At 40.9% G+C, this 16,254-nt stretch overlaps 1 protein-coding gene across 1 annotated transcript in view; it reads right to left on the bottom strand.

The window, feature by feature from the left end:
* The window catches only part of BRIP1 (BRCA1 interacting helicase 1), a 137,844-nt gene that overhangs the window by 113,501 nt on the left and 8,089 nt on the right, over positions 1–16,254 (bottom strand). The window contains exons 5-6 of the mRNA XM_067472146.1: positions 14,529–14,683; positions 14,190–14,315 (exon numbers count right to left, since the gene is read on the bottom strand). Coding sequence (XP_067328247.1) covers positions 14,190–14,315; positions 14,529–14,683 — 281 coding nt within the window. The remainder of the gene's footprint in view (positions 1–14,189; positions 14,316–14,528; positions 14,684–16,254) is intronic.

A 16,254-nucleotide genomic window follows, 5' to 3' on the forward strand; every position in this document is an offset into this window, starting at 1 on the left:
AAAACCTGCTGCTTCTTTGCCAGCAAGTCTAATAATAATAATAATAATAATAATAATAATAATAATAACTGGAAAAGCTGACACGATATGAGGATTTTAAAATCGAACTGATGTGTTTCAATTGTGTTGTACCTTGCCTCAAGCCAGGAAGAGAGGTGGGTAACAAATTAATAATAATAATAATAATAATAATAATAATAACTGTGTTTTTGTCAGTAAAATAATAATAATAATAATAATAATAATAATAATGCCAAGATTGTGGCATAATCCAGTCAAGGTGGTCTCAGTGGTGATCGGCACACTGGGTGCAGTGCCTCAAGACCTTGGCCTGCACCTAAACACAATAGGCGCTGACAAAATTATCCTCTTGTCAGCTGCAAAAAGCCACCCTACTGGGATCTGCACGCATTATTTGCCGATACATCACATCGTTCTAGACACTTGGGAAGAGTCCAACATGTTATCCAATACAACAACCAGCATATTAATCTTGTTTGCTTTGTCCTAATCTTATTGTGTTTCTAACAACAACAACACCAACAACACTTTATTTATATTTTGCCCTATCTCTCCAAGGAGACTCAGAGTGGATCACAATACACGGCATATTCAATGCCATTTTGAAGTCGGATTTGGTCACAGTGGTCCACGCCTTAGTTACCTCTAGATTGGACTATTGCAATGCTCTCTACATGGGGCTGCCCTTGAAGATGGCCCGGAAATTCCAATTTATACCCCGCCAAATTCCAATTGGCGGGGTGTAAATAAACATTTATTTATTATTATTATTATTATTATTATTATTATTATTATTTTGGATAGACAATGCATAGACAGAACAGAAAGGAGATATGTTGTGTTGATGTCAGCATCCAGTTTTTTTGGTGCCTTGGAAGATTGTCCTTGAAGCCAGCCACAGGGGGTGCTGTCGCTCCATCCTCTATGACAAAGAGTCATCAGGACTTCCTCCTTCCCGCTAGGCATTTTCTGATCTTGTTTCTTTATGGTGTCGTAAAATACTCCCCTCCCCCCGCTTCTTTTAGCGGTACCTAATTTCTCTAATTACAGCTCAAGCCGTTTTCAAAATGCTTAGGTCAACAGTAAGCTGGGCTTGACAGTCGGCAGCTCATGCCGTCCCGGAGCTTCGAACTGCCAGTTCGAAGCCCCTTAGGGTGCCCCCGGGAAAGTCAGACTTTTAGGACTCAAGAATTACAGCTCTTTTCAGGGCTCTCAATCCATCTTGAAAATGGTCCCTCTTTTTCTACTACCTTCCACTTTAACGGGCATTATCATCTCTTCCAACAAGTCAAAATAAAATGGTCAGAGTCTGATTTCTTGCCTGTGTTCTGATGAATATTCCTATGAGCAACAGAGGCTTCTTCACAGCCACCTAATGGGGACCTTGCCTTACTGCTAAGCAACGAAAGGCCTGCTTCTCACACAGCCTTCCAAAGGAATACGCTCCAGCAGGTAGATTTCATGGCCAAGCCATCATCACAGCTGCCTGCTCCAAAGGACAACGTCGTTGCTCGAGATAAGCCAGCTTAGGAGGTCAACGGCTATAAAGGCGAAGGGCTGAAACATCAGAAATGGAAACGCAAAATTGAATGCAATATAAGGCTAAACAAACAACGGGGTCGCGATCCTTGACACAAGAAGCGATAAGAGCTTCCTCAATATCCTCCATCTAAGTATCACTGGAAACAAAGTGTGCTTGGTTCTGGGTGCCCGGTGTGCGAAATCTCACACAAGGGGACCCTACTAAGATAACCGAAGGAGCTTTATCAAAACGTCTCTTTTTTCCCTACCAGAAAGCCCGGCCCGCTTCTTTTAAAAGGTGTAGTCTTCGGCTTCTTGATTAAAAGTGCACAAAGCAGCTGTTTATCCACTCACTGTAACCAGCAGGTGAACCCGATTCAATATTTATCACAGGCTTTCACAGATCACCGCTAACCAAGCAAACGTTTTAATTAAGCTGGAGCTCGCTTCAAAGAGCTCATTCAGGACGTCAATCAGCAGGGGTAGAGGATCGGATACTGTGTCGGGGTGAGAGTGTGTAATACAAATCCGCAACTTTCTTCGTCCCGTCGACGGTAAGCTAGCCGGCCGAGAGCCTGCGCTCTGATTGTAACAGACTGCCAGTCTCCTGGAATGCGTAACCGAAGTCACTCAAGCCCTATTGTGCAGGTTGTAAGCAATATGTTAAACTCCAATGGGCTAGCACATTAAGACAGATCCTTTTCACAGCTGTTTCTTGATACTCCAAGTGTTTGTTACACTACTCTCCATTTACTGTTTACTTTCTTGCCGAGTGGAAAAGGGGAGGAAAAGGGTCCTGAATGCAGCTGCTCCAGTTTCTTTGCAAGGAAAGGATGGAGGGGAAGGGGATACTTGCACAGAAATGGGATTTCAAACTCCTAGAGTCCAGCTCCAAAACTCTGAACTCGAAGACTACATATGAAGTCACGGCTGAAATCCACACTCATCGATTATCACATGGTCCAGTTTGGGAAGAGGTTCAATGGCTTCCCGCAGATCATAGAATCAAAGAGTTGGGTCATCCAGTCCAACCCCATTCTGCCAAGAAGCAGGAATATTGCATTCAAATCACCCCTGACAGATGGCCATCCAGCCTCTGTTTAAAAGCTTCCAAAGAAGGAGCCTCCACCACACTCTGGGGCAGAGAGTTCCACTGCTGAACGGTTCTCACAGTCAGGAAGTGCTTCCTCATGTTCAGATGGAATCTCCTTTCTTGTAGTTTGAAGCCATTGTTTCGCGTCCTAGTCTCCAGGGAAGCAGAAAACAAGCTTGCTCCCTCCACCGTGGCTTCCTCTCACATATTTATACATGGCTATCATATCTCCTCTCAGCCTTCTCTTCTTCAGGCTAAACATGCCCAGCTCCTTAAACCGCTCCTCACAGGGCTTGTTCTCCAGACCCTTGATCATTTTAGTCGCCCTCCTCTGGACACATTCCAGCTTGTCAATATCTCTCTTGAATTGTGGTGCCCAGAATTGGACACAATATTCCAGGTGTGGTCTAACCAAAGCAGAATAGAGGGGTAGCATTACTTCCCTGGACCTAGATACAAATGGGTCTTGAAGATGCTATTGAAACTGGAAAGTATCATGGTATGAACCAGGATCTTCTGAAACCAGAGAACATTCTGAAACCAGGCCCAACTTAACTTGTCTGAACGCATCTCCGCTTATGAACCATCTAGGACCTTAAGATCGTCTAGGGAGGCCCTACTCTCGTCACAAGTGCGTCTGGTGGAGACGAGAGACAGGGCTTTCTCAGCGGTGGCCCCTCAGATATGGAACACCCTCCCTAGGGATATCAGCTCACCCCCTCCCTTTTAACATTTTGGAAAAAAGTCAAGACATGGCTTTTAGAAAAAATGTTTGCAAATGCAGAGTAACTGATATAGGAATATGGAACATCTAGATGATGGAACTGGACAATGTTTTTAACAAGAAGACACAAATTACTTATGCCAGGGGTCCTCAAACGTTTTAAACAGAGGGCCAGTTCACAGTCCCTCAAACTGTTGGAGGGCGGATTATAATGTGAAAAAAACATGAATGAATTTCTATGCACACTGCACATACTGTATCTTAATTGTAGAGCAAAACAAAACACACTAAAAACAATCCAATAATTAAAATAAAGAACAATTTTCATAAATATAAACTTAGTATTTCAATGGGAAGTGTGGGTCTGCTTTTGGCTGATTGTTGTCATTGTTGTGTGCTTTCAAGTCGTTTTAGACTTAGTTGACCCTGAGTAAGGGCCAGGTAAATGACCTTGGAGGCCTGCATCTGGCCCCCGGGCCTTAGTTTGAGGAACCCTGACTTATGCTTTTATTGATGTTGTTATGGGGTTTATTATATGTTAATATTTTAATTGTATTTATGGTATTGTAGGCATTGAATTATGCCCTGTAAAGTGCCTTGAGTTGCCTGTGGGCTGAGAAAGGCGGTATACAAATACAGTAAATAAATAAATAAACATCTCACAGAGAAGAAACAAGCAACAGTCCTGAGGCTGAACCACTTGGCAGAACCACACGTGAAGAGAGCCCATGATCTTCAGCTCGCAGTAGATGATATCCAAAGATCATGGGCTCCCCGAAGTGTTATTCATGCTTCTCCTAGCGTTTGTGACTTCCATCAGAGAGTACTAAAAGTATAATTCATGTTGGGCCTCCCCAAACCTTGAGAGAATTACCTTCTTTTAAAAAAAAACACCGCCACTCATGCCTTACATTAGTCTAACCCAGTGGTTCCCAACCTATGATTCATGGACCACCAGTGGTCCCCAAGACAAAATATGGTTCACAGCCTCACCATTATTACACTGTTGCCTCAAAACCATGTGGCAACGAGAGCAACTGGTCTCGCGAAACCCTTTTATGTATGGTCTAACCCAACCTGTCTCTCTTCACTTGTGTTGGACCACAACTAATATCATTCCTACAGTGTGGAGTAATGAGACCTTAGTCCAGCACAGTAAGGAAGCCATGCTGATGTTGTCTACCTCAACCTGTTGACTTAGATCAGGGGTTCTCAAACTAAGGCCCGGGGGCCGCTTACGGCCCTCCAATGTCATTTACCCGACCCTCACTCAGGGTCAACCTAAGTCTGAAACGACTTGAAAGCACACAACAATAACAATCCTATCTCATCAGCCAAAAGCAGGCCCACACTCCCCATTGAAATACTAATGAGTTTATATTTGTTAAATTTGATCTTTATTTTAATTATTGTATTGTTTTGAAGTGTTTTTAGCACAAATAAGATATGTGCAGTGTGCATAGGAATTTACTCATTTCTTTTCAAATTATAATCCGGCCCTCCAACAATTTGAGGGCTGTGACCTGGCCCTCTGTTTAAAAAGTTTGAGGACCTCTGACTTAGATGGTCAAATTTCAGAGCAAGAGCTAAGAATGATCTCCCTGAAAACTTTCTAGAAAAAGGGTACAAAGGACTATTGAATCTCAGTTAGATCAAAAACGGAGGGCTATTAAAGACTGGCAAACCTTCTCTGAAGTCATTTGCCCAGAAAACTGCATGATAGGTTCACCTTAGGATCTTTGTAAGTCCATAATGTCCAAAGAATGGCCCATAATACAGCTAAAAAAGGTAAAGTATTTCAGTAACATGGTTATAGTTCAGGTTAACAGTCCCTCTCCAGGTCACGTATTGTGATTAAAATCACACATCCAGACAATAAGAAAGAACATTTGGCATACTGAATCTTGAATTTTCTTTTTATGATGCCGAAATCCCTCAAACATCAAAACAGCACATCTGGGTAGTCAGGTGGTAAGGTTGTAGGCTAATAACCTTTCAAATTTATCTGCAGAACCAGTATTTTTAAAAAAGAAAACATAAGGATAATCAGATGCACAGTGTTTACTGAACTACACCGTTTCTGTTTGAAGTTTTACTTTCCTGAAGCTGCCAGTCATATAGACAAAGGCCTCTCCTTTAAAACATTCACTCTTTTAAGATAAAAGGTCAGGTCCAAACAAAAGCTCAGTGCCCTTTTAACTGTTAATATAAATGCAATTCTTTTCAAAAAGTCATGGCTCTCTGATCCCGCCGGCATCCTCCTTTTATTTCCCCCCACTCTTTTCTTATGTAACCCACGGCAAGTCTTTCTAAGTGAACAAATATGTTTTAATTCTTCCACTGGAAACACTTGCCCTCTAGGTTTGAGACAAAAAAGTAGGCTCACTTTTTAAAAAAGGAATACATATGTATGTTCAAAGGCTTCCGTGCACAGCCCGGCTTTGGTAATATGTAGTTAGCATAAGAGAGAGAAAAACATCCTTCAAAGGAAGTATTATGAATAAAAACCAAGCAGGCATACCACTCATGCATTGTATCTGATCACAACATTACAGAGAATAAAGAGTTTTCTATTGGTTCTCTCTCATCTCCTTTTTGTCTTAGGCTTTAGAACTGGTACCGAAATCAGCCCATTTCAAGAGGAAAAATAGAACCAAGGTGATCAGGGACTAGCAATAATAATAATAATAATAATAATAATAATAATAAGGATCGTCAATGTTGCAATCCCAGCCGACAGCAGGATTTGAAGAGAAACAACTGGAAAAGTTGACACAATATGAGGATTTAAAGATTGAACTGCAAAGACTCTGGCACAAACCAGTCATGGTGGTCCCAGTGGTGATCGGCACACTGGGTGCAGTGCCTAAAGACCTTGGCCTGCACTTAAACACAATCGGCACTGACAAAATTACCATCTGTCAGCTGCAAATGGCCCTCCTACTTGGATCTGCATGCATTATTTGCCAATACATCACACAGTCCTAGACACTTGGAAAGGGTCCGACGTGTGATCCAATACAAGTCAGAAGAGTGATACTGTTTGCTGTGTATTAATCTTGTTTATTTATTTATTTATTTATTAATGCACTTGTATACCGCTAATATCTCAGCCTAAATCGGCGACTCATTGCGGTTTACAACATTTAAAAAAACAATATTCAGTTAAAAGCATAAAACACATATACAGTACAAATTATTGGGCCACCAATAACAATCCTATGCATCTCATAACTGGAATCGTAATCCAAAATTCATCGTCCGTGTATAACCAATCCTTAGTCATCACAATTCCTTACAACGGATTAACCGAATGCTTGTTTAAACATCCATGTCTTCAATCTTTTCCGAAACACCATCAGCGAAGGGGCTGATCGTACCTCTATGGGGAGGGTGTTCCAAAGCCGGGGGGCCACCACAGAAAAGGCCCTATCTCTCGTCCCCGCCAGCCGAGCTTGAGAAGCAGGCGGGATCGAGAGCAGGGTCTCCCCGGAAGATCTCAAACTCCTCGTGGGTTCATAGGCAGAGATGCGGTCAGATAGGTAGCTTGGGCCGGAACCGTTTAGGGCTTTAAAGGCCAACGCCAGCACTTTGAATTCAGCCCGGTAGCAGATCGGTAGCCAGTGGAGTTGGCGCAACAGGGGGGTTGTATGCTCCCTGCGCTCCGCTCCTGTTAAAATCATGGCTGCCGAGCGTTGGACTAGTTGGAGCTTCCGAGTTGTCTTCAAAGGCAACCCCACGTAGAGAGCGTTGCAGTAGTATTTGTGTTTCAAATAATATTTATTTATTTATTTATTTATTTACGCCATTTATATGCCGCCCTTCTCACCCCAAAGGGGACTCAGAGCAGTTTACAGGTATATATTACATACAATATATTATATTATTAGCATAGTACAATATCAACGTTAAACACTGCTATATTGCACCATACCACTATATCGTAACATTATTAGTAATATTACATGCAATATAAATATATAATATATAATTATTATACAATATATTATATTGTATTAATAATAATAAGACTCTGGCACAAACCAGTAAAAGTGGTTCCAGTGGTGATTGGCACACTGAGTGCAGTGCCTAAAGACCTTGGCCTGCACTTAAACACAATCCGCGCTGACAAGATTACCATCTGCCAGCTGCAAAAGGCCACCTTACTAGGATCTGCACGCATTATTCGCACAGTCCTAGACACTTGGGAAGTGTACAACGTGTGATCCAATAATTATAATAAACTTTTATTTACCTATGGTTTCCAACATAGGTAAAATACTGCTATTACTGATACAAAGACATACAGAATATTCATTAAAAATCATTAAGAAGCACAGACATCATACTATATAACAGACGTACATATTTAAAATTAAAAGCCATTGGGCAAGTTTTTTTTTAATTGAATGGGGGACAAAGCAAGAATTTTCCATTCTTCTAAAGGAGGCTTCACTTCTTCACACCAATTTGCAAAAACTATCATACCTAAATAAATAACAAAAACAGTGCAGTGATGCTAGTGAAGTGCAGTTAATCTAGTAACTGCGACATTCTGTTCTGTGAATGCAACTACTAATTAGAAGTACTTCTCTTGCCACAGATGATGAGTCTTTTATTCATATTGTATAATCCAACAGTTCATTTAACATACTAAAGTATCACCAGATTAAGGTTTATTGTTATAAGCTAGGCAAGCGATGAGCTGCTTCAGTCAACATGGGTCGCGAGGGGGTGTCAGAGGAGTCGCCAAAGATCATCAGAAAACACCATCAGTATTTTCTGTTGGTAATGGGAGTTCTGTGTAGGAAATTTGGCCCAATTCTATCATTGGTGAGGTTCAGAATGCTCTTTGATTATAGGTGAACTATAAATCCTAGTAACTACAACTCCCAAATGTCACGGTCTTTTTCTCCCAAACTCCACCAGTGTTCACATTTCGGCATATTGAGTATCCCTGCCAAGTTTGGTCCAAATCCATCATTATTTTGAGTTCACAGTACTCTCTGGATGTGGGTGAACTACAACTCCAAAACTCAAGGTCAATGCCCACCAAACCCTTCCGGTATTTTCTGTCGGTCATGGGAGTTCTGTGTCCCAAGTTTGGTTCAATTCCATTGTTGGTGGAGTTCAGAATGTGCTTTGATTGTAGTTGGACTATAAATCCCAGCAACTACAACTCCCAAATATCAAACTCTATTTTCCCCCAAACTCCACCAGTGTTCACATTTCAGCATTTTGAGTATTCTTGGCAAGTTTGGTCCAAATCCATCATTATTTTGAGTTCGCAATGGTCTCTGGATGTAGGTGAACTACAACTCCAAAACTCAAGGTCAATGCCCACCAAACCCTTCCGGTATTTTCTGTCGGTCATGGGAGTTCTGTGTCCCAAGTTTGGTTCAATTCCATTGTTGGTGGAGTTCAGAATGTGTGTTGATTGTAGGTGGACTATAAATCCCAGCAACTACAACTCCCAAATGACAAAATCAACCCAACCCACCCAAATTTGGGGCATATTGGGTATTTGTGCCAAATTTGGCCCAGTGAATGAAAATACATCGTGCATATTAGGTATTTACATTATGATTCACAACAGACACAAATATTGTTATGAAGTAGCAACAAAAATAATGTTATGGTTGGGGGTCACCACAACATGAGGAACTGTATTAAGGGGTCACGGCATTAGGAAGGTTGAGAACCACTGTCTTAAACTGAAAGCTTGATGAAATTAAAAACAATAATTAGAAATAGTATTTTCATCTAAAAACCAACAGCACCCCCTGCTGGCACTTCAAAATTAAACTCCACACAGCTTGACTGTTGTCAAATTTGACAACCCTGTTCAGTGTACTCCTATTATTTATTGCACATTAAAGCCAAACAGATCCCTTGTGCTTACAAAAGCAACCATTATAGTTTGGCTTGTTAAGACATTCAAGGTATGAGGCTTGAGAGGAACACAAAGTACACTCTAAGAATATTTGAAACGCGCCTCTCTGCTTAAGATCCATGCCTGCAATGGAAGAGATCTTGTTCCCAGCGCAATGGTTTCCCCACAGGAACCCTTCCACTTTCTTAGCTGAGAAGCACTTAACTTGATTTTACAATAAATGCTGACTTATCTGGGAAAGTACATGACTTCTGGGAAAAGACTTATGATGAGAAAGTAACAGTGGAAGGCAATAAGACACAAAAATAGCCCTAACTTTTGACAGGAAGCTGACATTTATACAATGTTTCACTTCTTTCTCGTTTTGTTTTAATGATGAAGGGATCTGGCATAACAATATCCCACACAGCCATACAACCCAGAATATCAAGGCAAATAATCCACAATATCTGCTTTGAACTGTATTATCTGAGTCCACATTGCCATATAACCTAGTTCAATGTGGATTTTATGCAGCTGTGTGGAAGGGGCTTGAGTATCACCTACAATAACAAATAGCACGATGAAATATTTATCAATGTGTTTCCCACAATGGATTTTGGGGATTCACTTCCCCAAATTTTTTTCTTGGAGACTAAAGCTCAAATGAGAACCAGTGAGACGTAAGGGTGTGATTTTTGGACTAGGTGGAAGCCTCCTCGCAGGATCATAACACATCCAAGTGTCCCCTGAGAAACGTCTTCGTAGACGGCTGATTCTCTCACATCAGAAGCGACTTGCAGCATGGAACCAACCTGGGAAGGAATCCCACTGGAGCACCGCAGCATACCAAAATACCTGGGAGTTACCGTGCTCTAACTTATAAGAAGCACCGTTTGACTATCAAGCAAAAAGTGGATGCTAGAAATAATATCATACGAAAGCTGACTGGCACAACCTGGGGATCACAAACAGACAGAGGGAAGACATCTGCCCTTGAGCTTTGAGGTTCAGCAGGCCCAGTGTGGAATACATCTCACCACGTTAAAACAGTGGATGTGACTAATGAGACATGGCGCATTATCACAGGATGTCTACGCCCTATGCCGCTGGAGAAATTATACTGTTTAGCTAGTATTGCACCACCTGACATCAGCTGGGGAGTAGCACTCAACAACAGAAGGACCAGAAGACGGGGTGACGTGGAAGGCACTGAACAGGCTGTGCTCTGGCACTAGATAGATAGATAGATAGATAGATAGATAGATAAATAGATAGAGGAGATAGATAGAGGAGATAGGCAGATGGATGGATGGATGGATGGAAGATGGATGGATGGATGGATGGATGGAAGATAGATGGATAGATAGATAGATAGATAGATAGATAGATAGATAGATTGACATCTCCAGCCCATCCTCTGTTCGGATATCAGCCAGCATGCCAGTGCCTTAAATAAAAACAAGATTTCTACGATCGACAGAGATACTCGCAGGAACACTTCAGCAAGCGCGAGTCCAAAAGTGGCAGGCTGAAACCAGGAACCTCAATCAGTGGCTGATACTAGAGGGGAAACTTCCTCCCAGGCACACAGAAGACAGGGCGACTTGGAAGGCACTGAACAGGCTGCGCTCTGGCACCACAAGATGCAGAGCCAACCTCAACAAATGGGACCCAATTTGGAGTATGCAACATGCGAGTGTGGAGAAGAGTAAACCACAGACCACCTATTACAATGCAGTCTGAGCCCTGCCACATGCACAATGGAGAACCTTCTTATAGCAACACCAGAGGCACTCCAAGTGGCCAGCTTCTGGCCAATTTAGATAATACCAGGTTTTAAAATCTTTCTTTGTGTTTTTAAATAATAATAATAATAATAACAACAACAACAACTTTATTTATACCCCGCTCCATCTCCCCCAGGGGGACTCGGTGTGGCTTACATGAGGCCACGTCCATCAGTACAATACATACAATATAACACAAAAACATAACATAAAATAGAAAACCAATATAATAAATGACACAACAATATAAAATCAACTATTAAAACACAAAAGATTTTCATTGGGCAGGGCCAAATTCAAAGATAAAATTTTAAAATGCTGGGACATAGGACAATATACATTATCAGGGAGAAAGATCCAGGGATAAGGAAGGATTTAACTGCACGAACCATAAAATAAAGTGCTTCTGAGGTCAATTTGTGCAAAGTTGGTCAGGGAATATCTTACATTCAATCATTGAAGGCACTTTGGAATAACCAGGTTTTCAGATTAAATACATTTTAACTGTACTTTCAACTCCTGGAAATCCATTAATAAAGTTATTATTATCATCATTATTGATGTTAACATCTGAACTATGTCTACTATCGGTAAATATGAGACAGAGTTCCAACTTACAAAAATTCAAAACTCTGATGAGATATTTGGAACATTCCGGAGTCTGACGGGAGAGGGTTTACCTGAAGTTACTACTTGTGAGGCAATTCGGCTGAAGGAATCCCTATTGATTTCCTATAACGTTCAACTCTGCTACAGGAGAAGGATGCTAACTATAGAAGCAACTTAATTGTGCAGTGACTGCTTTTCTGTTAGACACTTACAGCAGCAACAGGGAAAATCAATGCAAGTTGTCCAACTTATTAAGTCATTGTGGCAGCTGAGGTCATTAACATACAGCACCAAAAAAGAAGGGGTGGTGGAGAGTTTAAAGCGGTGTTTCTCAACCTGGGGGTCGAGACCCCTGGGGGGTCACAAGAGGGTGTCAGAGGGGTCGCCAAAGACCATCAGAAAACACAGTATTTTCTGTTGGTCATGGGGTTTCTGTATAGGAAGTTTTGCCCAATTCTATCACTGGTGGTGTGCACACCCTGGAACATGCAACGTATAATTGTCCTTCTTTAAGGGTCCCTTTCAAAAATATGATACTATATCTGTGTGTGTGTGAATCATATCTATCTATCTATCTATTTATCTATCTATCTATATCTATGGCTGGATGGCTTGATTACGTTTTCTTGCCCTGATGAAGGGAGTTGGATTGGATGGCCTTAAGTATTTTCTATTGGTCATGGGGATTCTGTGTGGGAAGTTTGCCCCGATTCTGTCGTTCATGGGGTTCAGAATGCTCTTTGATTGGAGGTGAACTATAAATCCCAGCAACTACAACTCCCAAATGTCAAGCTCTATTTCCCCCAAGCTCCATCAGTGTTCACATTTGGGCATATTGGGTATTCGTGCCAAGTTTGATCCAGATCTATCATTGTTTAAAGTGCTCTCTGGAGGTAGGTGAATTACAACTCCAAAACTCAAGGTCAATACCCACCAAACCCTAATTTTCTGTTGGTTATGGGAGTTCTGTGTGCTAAGTTTAGTCAAATTCCATTGTTGGTGGAGTTCAGAATGCTCTTTGATTGTAGGTGAACTATAAATCCCAGCAACTACAACACTCAAATGACAAAATTAATCCCCCCCCCCTCCTCAACTCCATCAGTATTCAAATTTGGGGTGTATTGGGTTTTTGTGCCAAATTTAGTCCAGTGAATGAAAATACATCCTGCTTATCAGATATTTACATTATGATTCATAACTGTAGCAAAACGGTAGTTATGAAGTAGCAACAAAAATAATGTTATGGTTGGGGGTCACGGCATCAAGAAGGTTGAGAACCACTGGTTTAAAGCAACAGCGATCTCTTGTTTAAGTAAAGAGGCCATGTATCTAACCTAAGCTGTTTGGTCTACACTTCCAAGGAGAGATTATGACGTTTTCCAGCACAAAAATGAGTCATTTGAATATGAGAGAAGATTTAAAGATGTGGTTAAGAGATACGCAAAAATCCATGAAAACCAATTTTTTCCACATGTAGTGGAAATGTAAGAAAATAAAGAACTTCTGGCATGAAATACAAAAGAAGATTGAAGTAATCCTAAAGATAAAATTTGAACTAAAATCAGAATCTATGCTATTAGGGATCATAGACATTAAAATAGACAAAAATGCAGAAAAAAATCTTCTTCTACCTTCAAACAGCCGCAAGAATTATTTTAGCCAGATTATGGAAATCTAATGAAATACCCACAGTGGAGCAATGGATCCTAAAAATAATGGATATCATGAACATGGACTTACTTACACAGAAAATTTCACAAAATAATGTAAAACCACTCAGAACTGACTGGAAAGACTTTTGGGAATGTTATAAAAAAAGAAAATAATGAAATTTATATCAGAAATGTATGAACGAATTTCAAAAGTCCATCAATAAGAAGTTGACGATTAAAGCAACCAAAAGTAAGAAAAATACAACTTCTCCCAAACTTCAGAACCTTGGAAGTATTTTTATCCCTTTTTTTCTTTTTTCCTCTTCTCTTTCCCCACCGCTTGTTTTCTTCCTTTCCTACATCACTATAACTCATTGTTCTCCCCCTTTTTAGGTAAACTGGAAAAAATACAGTAATTCTCTTTTTTTCCTTTTGTTGCTCCTACCTTTGAGGAGTAAATTTATTCTAAATAAAAATAACTTTTAAAAAGAACCTGAATGAGGCACACAAACTGACTTGCACAAAACTAAGGGGTCAATGTCCTCTCAGGAGAAGCAAATCTCACAACAGCATCCTTTCCAAAGCAAATCTTCTGAAAGCGGGAAGAGAAAATCCTGAACCAAAGTCCACCATCACAACACTATTAGGGTGAAAAGCAAGCCATAAAACATGGGCTCGAAGGAGCAAAGGAAACAATTCCAATGTAGAAACGTAACCAAAGGGGATGGGGAAATGTTATTAAGTCAATAACATTTATACAACTCAGAACAAGAAAAAACAAAAGTTGTGAAAATAAAACAATGGCAGGAGATAATCTTCGATCCCAGAGTAGCTACATTTAATATAACAACGTCAATAATGTTTTGTATATCTTTTTATCTTCACAATCCAAGTCTGCTGTACTCACTGTTTTGAGCGAGGAAGGTGTAGTTTTTCCAGAAGACACAATCAATTCCCCATTTTTCTGCTGCTGATAAATTTCCAAGGCATCAACAAACTGGACCCCTTTAGTCAGCCGATGTCGTTTTCTAGCCTGTTCAGATTAAAGGAACAAAGGAAGTTATTGCAAAAATTTGGCCAAGTCACACTCTCTCAGCCTCAGAGGAAAGCAAAGGTAAACTCTTCAGAATCAAATATTGCCAGAACCCCTGTGATAGTGTCACCATAGATCAGACCTGATGGTACACAACAACAACACTATTCAGTAACATCTGAATCCATTTTACCAAGAGCAAAGCTTTCTCACCTGCTCTTCGGTTTCCAGTGAGCGAATCCGTTTCCTATCAACTTTAAAATCATCGTCTTCCCCTTCCTGCAAAGATGCCTGCTTTTTTGCAAATAGTTTGGAAGCAAGGGTGGTTTTCGTTGTGTGCTTTCCAGCAGCAGGGGATAAAACAGAGTCTGCGAAAGAAAACACAGGTATGTATAACATCACAGATATTTTACTCATCCTAAAGGTAAAGGTTTCCCTTGACTTTAAGACTAGTCGTGTTCAGCTCATCTCCATTTCTTGAACCAAAGAACCGGCTGTGTCCGTAGACGCCTCCTAGGTCATGTGGCCGGCATGACTGCATAGAGCACAGAAGCAGTACCTAATAATAATAATAATAATAATAATAATAATAATAATAACTTTATTTATACCCCGCTCCATCTCCCCCAAGGGGACTCAGTGCGGCTTACATGAGGCCATGCCCATCAGTACAGTACACACAATATAACACAAAAACACAACAAAACCAGAAAGTAAAATACATAAAATGCAAAATCAATATAATAAGCGACACAACAATATAAAATCAAACATTAAAACACAAAAGATTTCACTGGACAGGGTCAAATTCAAAGATAAAATTTTAAAACACTGGGAGTTAGGACAATGTAAACCAGAGGTCCTCAAACTAAGGCCCGGGTGCCGGATACGGCCCTCCAAGGTCAAATACCCGGCCCTTGCTCAGGGTCAACCTAAGTCTGAAAAGACTTGAAAGAACACAACAACAACAACAACAACAACACTCCTATCTCATCAGCCAAAAGCAGGCCCACACTTCCCATTGTTCTTCATTTTAATTGTTGTATTGTTTTAAGTGTTTTTTACGCTACAAATAAGATATGTGCAGTGTGCATAGGAATTCATTCATATTTTTTTAAAAAATTATAATCCGGCCCTCCAACAGTTTGAGGGACTGTGACCTGGCCCTCTGATTAAAAGGTTTGAGGATGCCTGATGTAAACTATCGGGGAGGAGGATCCGAGGATGAGGAAGGATTTAATTGCATGAACCACAAAATAAAGTACTTCTGAGGTCATTTTGTGCAAAGTTTGGTCAGGGAGTATCTTACATTCTATCACTGAAGGCACATTGGAATAACCAGGTTTTCAGATTCCTCCTGAAGATTGCCAGCGTGAGAGCTTGCCTAATATATCTGGGGAGTGAATTCCAAAGCCGTGGAGCCACCACAGAGAAGGCCCTCTCTCTCGTCCCCACAAGTTGCACTTGTGATACAGGCAGGAGCGAGAGAAGAGCCTCTCTGGAAGATCAAAGAGATCGTGTGGGTTTGTAGATGGAAATGTGGTCATGCAGGTAGGCGGGTCCCAAACCGTTCAGGGCTTTGTAGGTCAAAACCTGCACCTTGAATTGGGCCCGGAAAATAAACGGCAGCCAGTGGAGCTCCTTATGACCTACTCACATTTGAATATTTTTGAACTGCTAGGTTTGCAGAAACTGGGGCTAACAGCAGGAGCTCACCCTGTCCCACTACCCAGATTCAAGCTGCCAACCTTTTGGTCAGCAAGTTCAGCAACTCAGCGGTTTAACCTGCTGTGCTACTAGCAGGCCCTATACATACTCACCCTACACATACATAAACTGGAAGTCTATTGACAGTAAGAAAAAATAGTCTTTGTGTAGAAAGATACAACATTCCACAAATAAAATTGGGTATCAAAAGGGAGTAGGAGCAGCCCCAAGG

The sequence above is a fragment of the Anolis sagrei genome, chromosome 11 (genome assembly GCF_037176765.1).
Source record: "Anolis sagrei isolate rAnoSag1 chromosome 11, rAnoSag1.mat, whole genome shotgun sequence".
Classification (NCBI taxonomy): Eukaryota; Metazoa; Chordata; class Lepidosauria; order Squamata; family Dactyloidae; genus Anolis; species Anolis sagrei.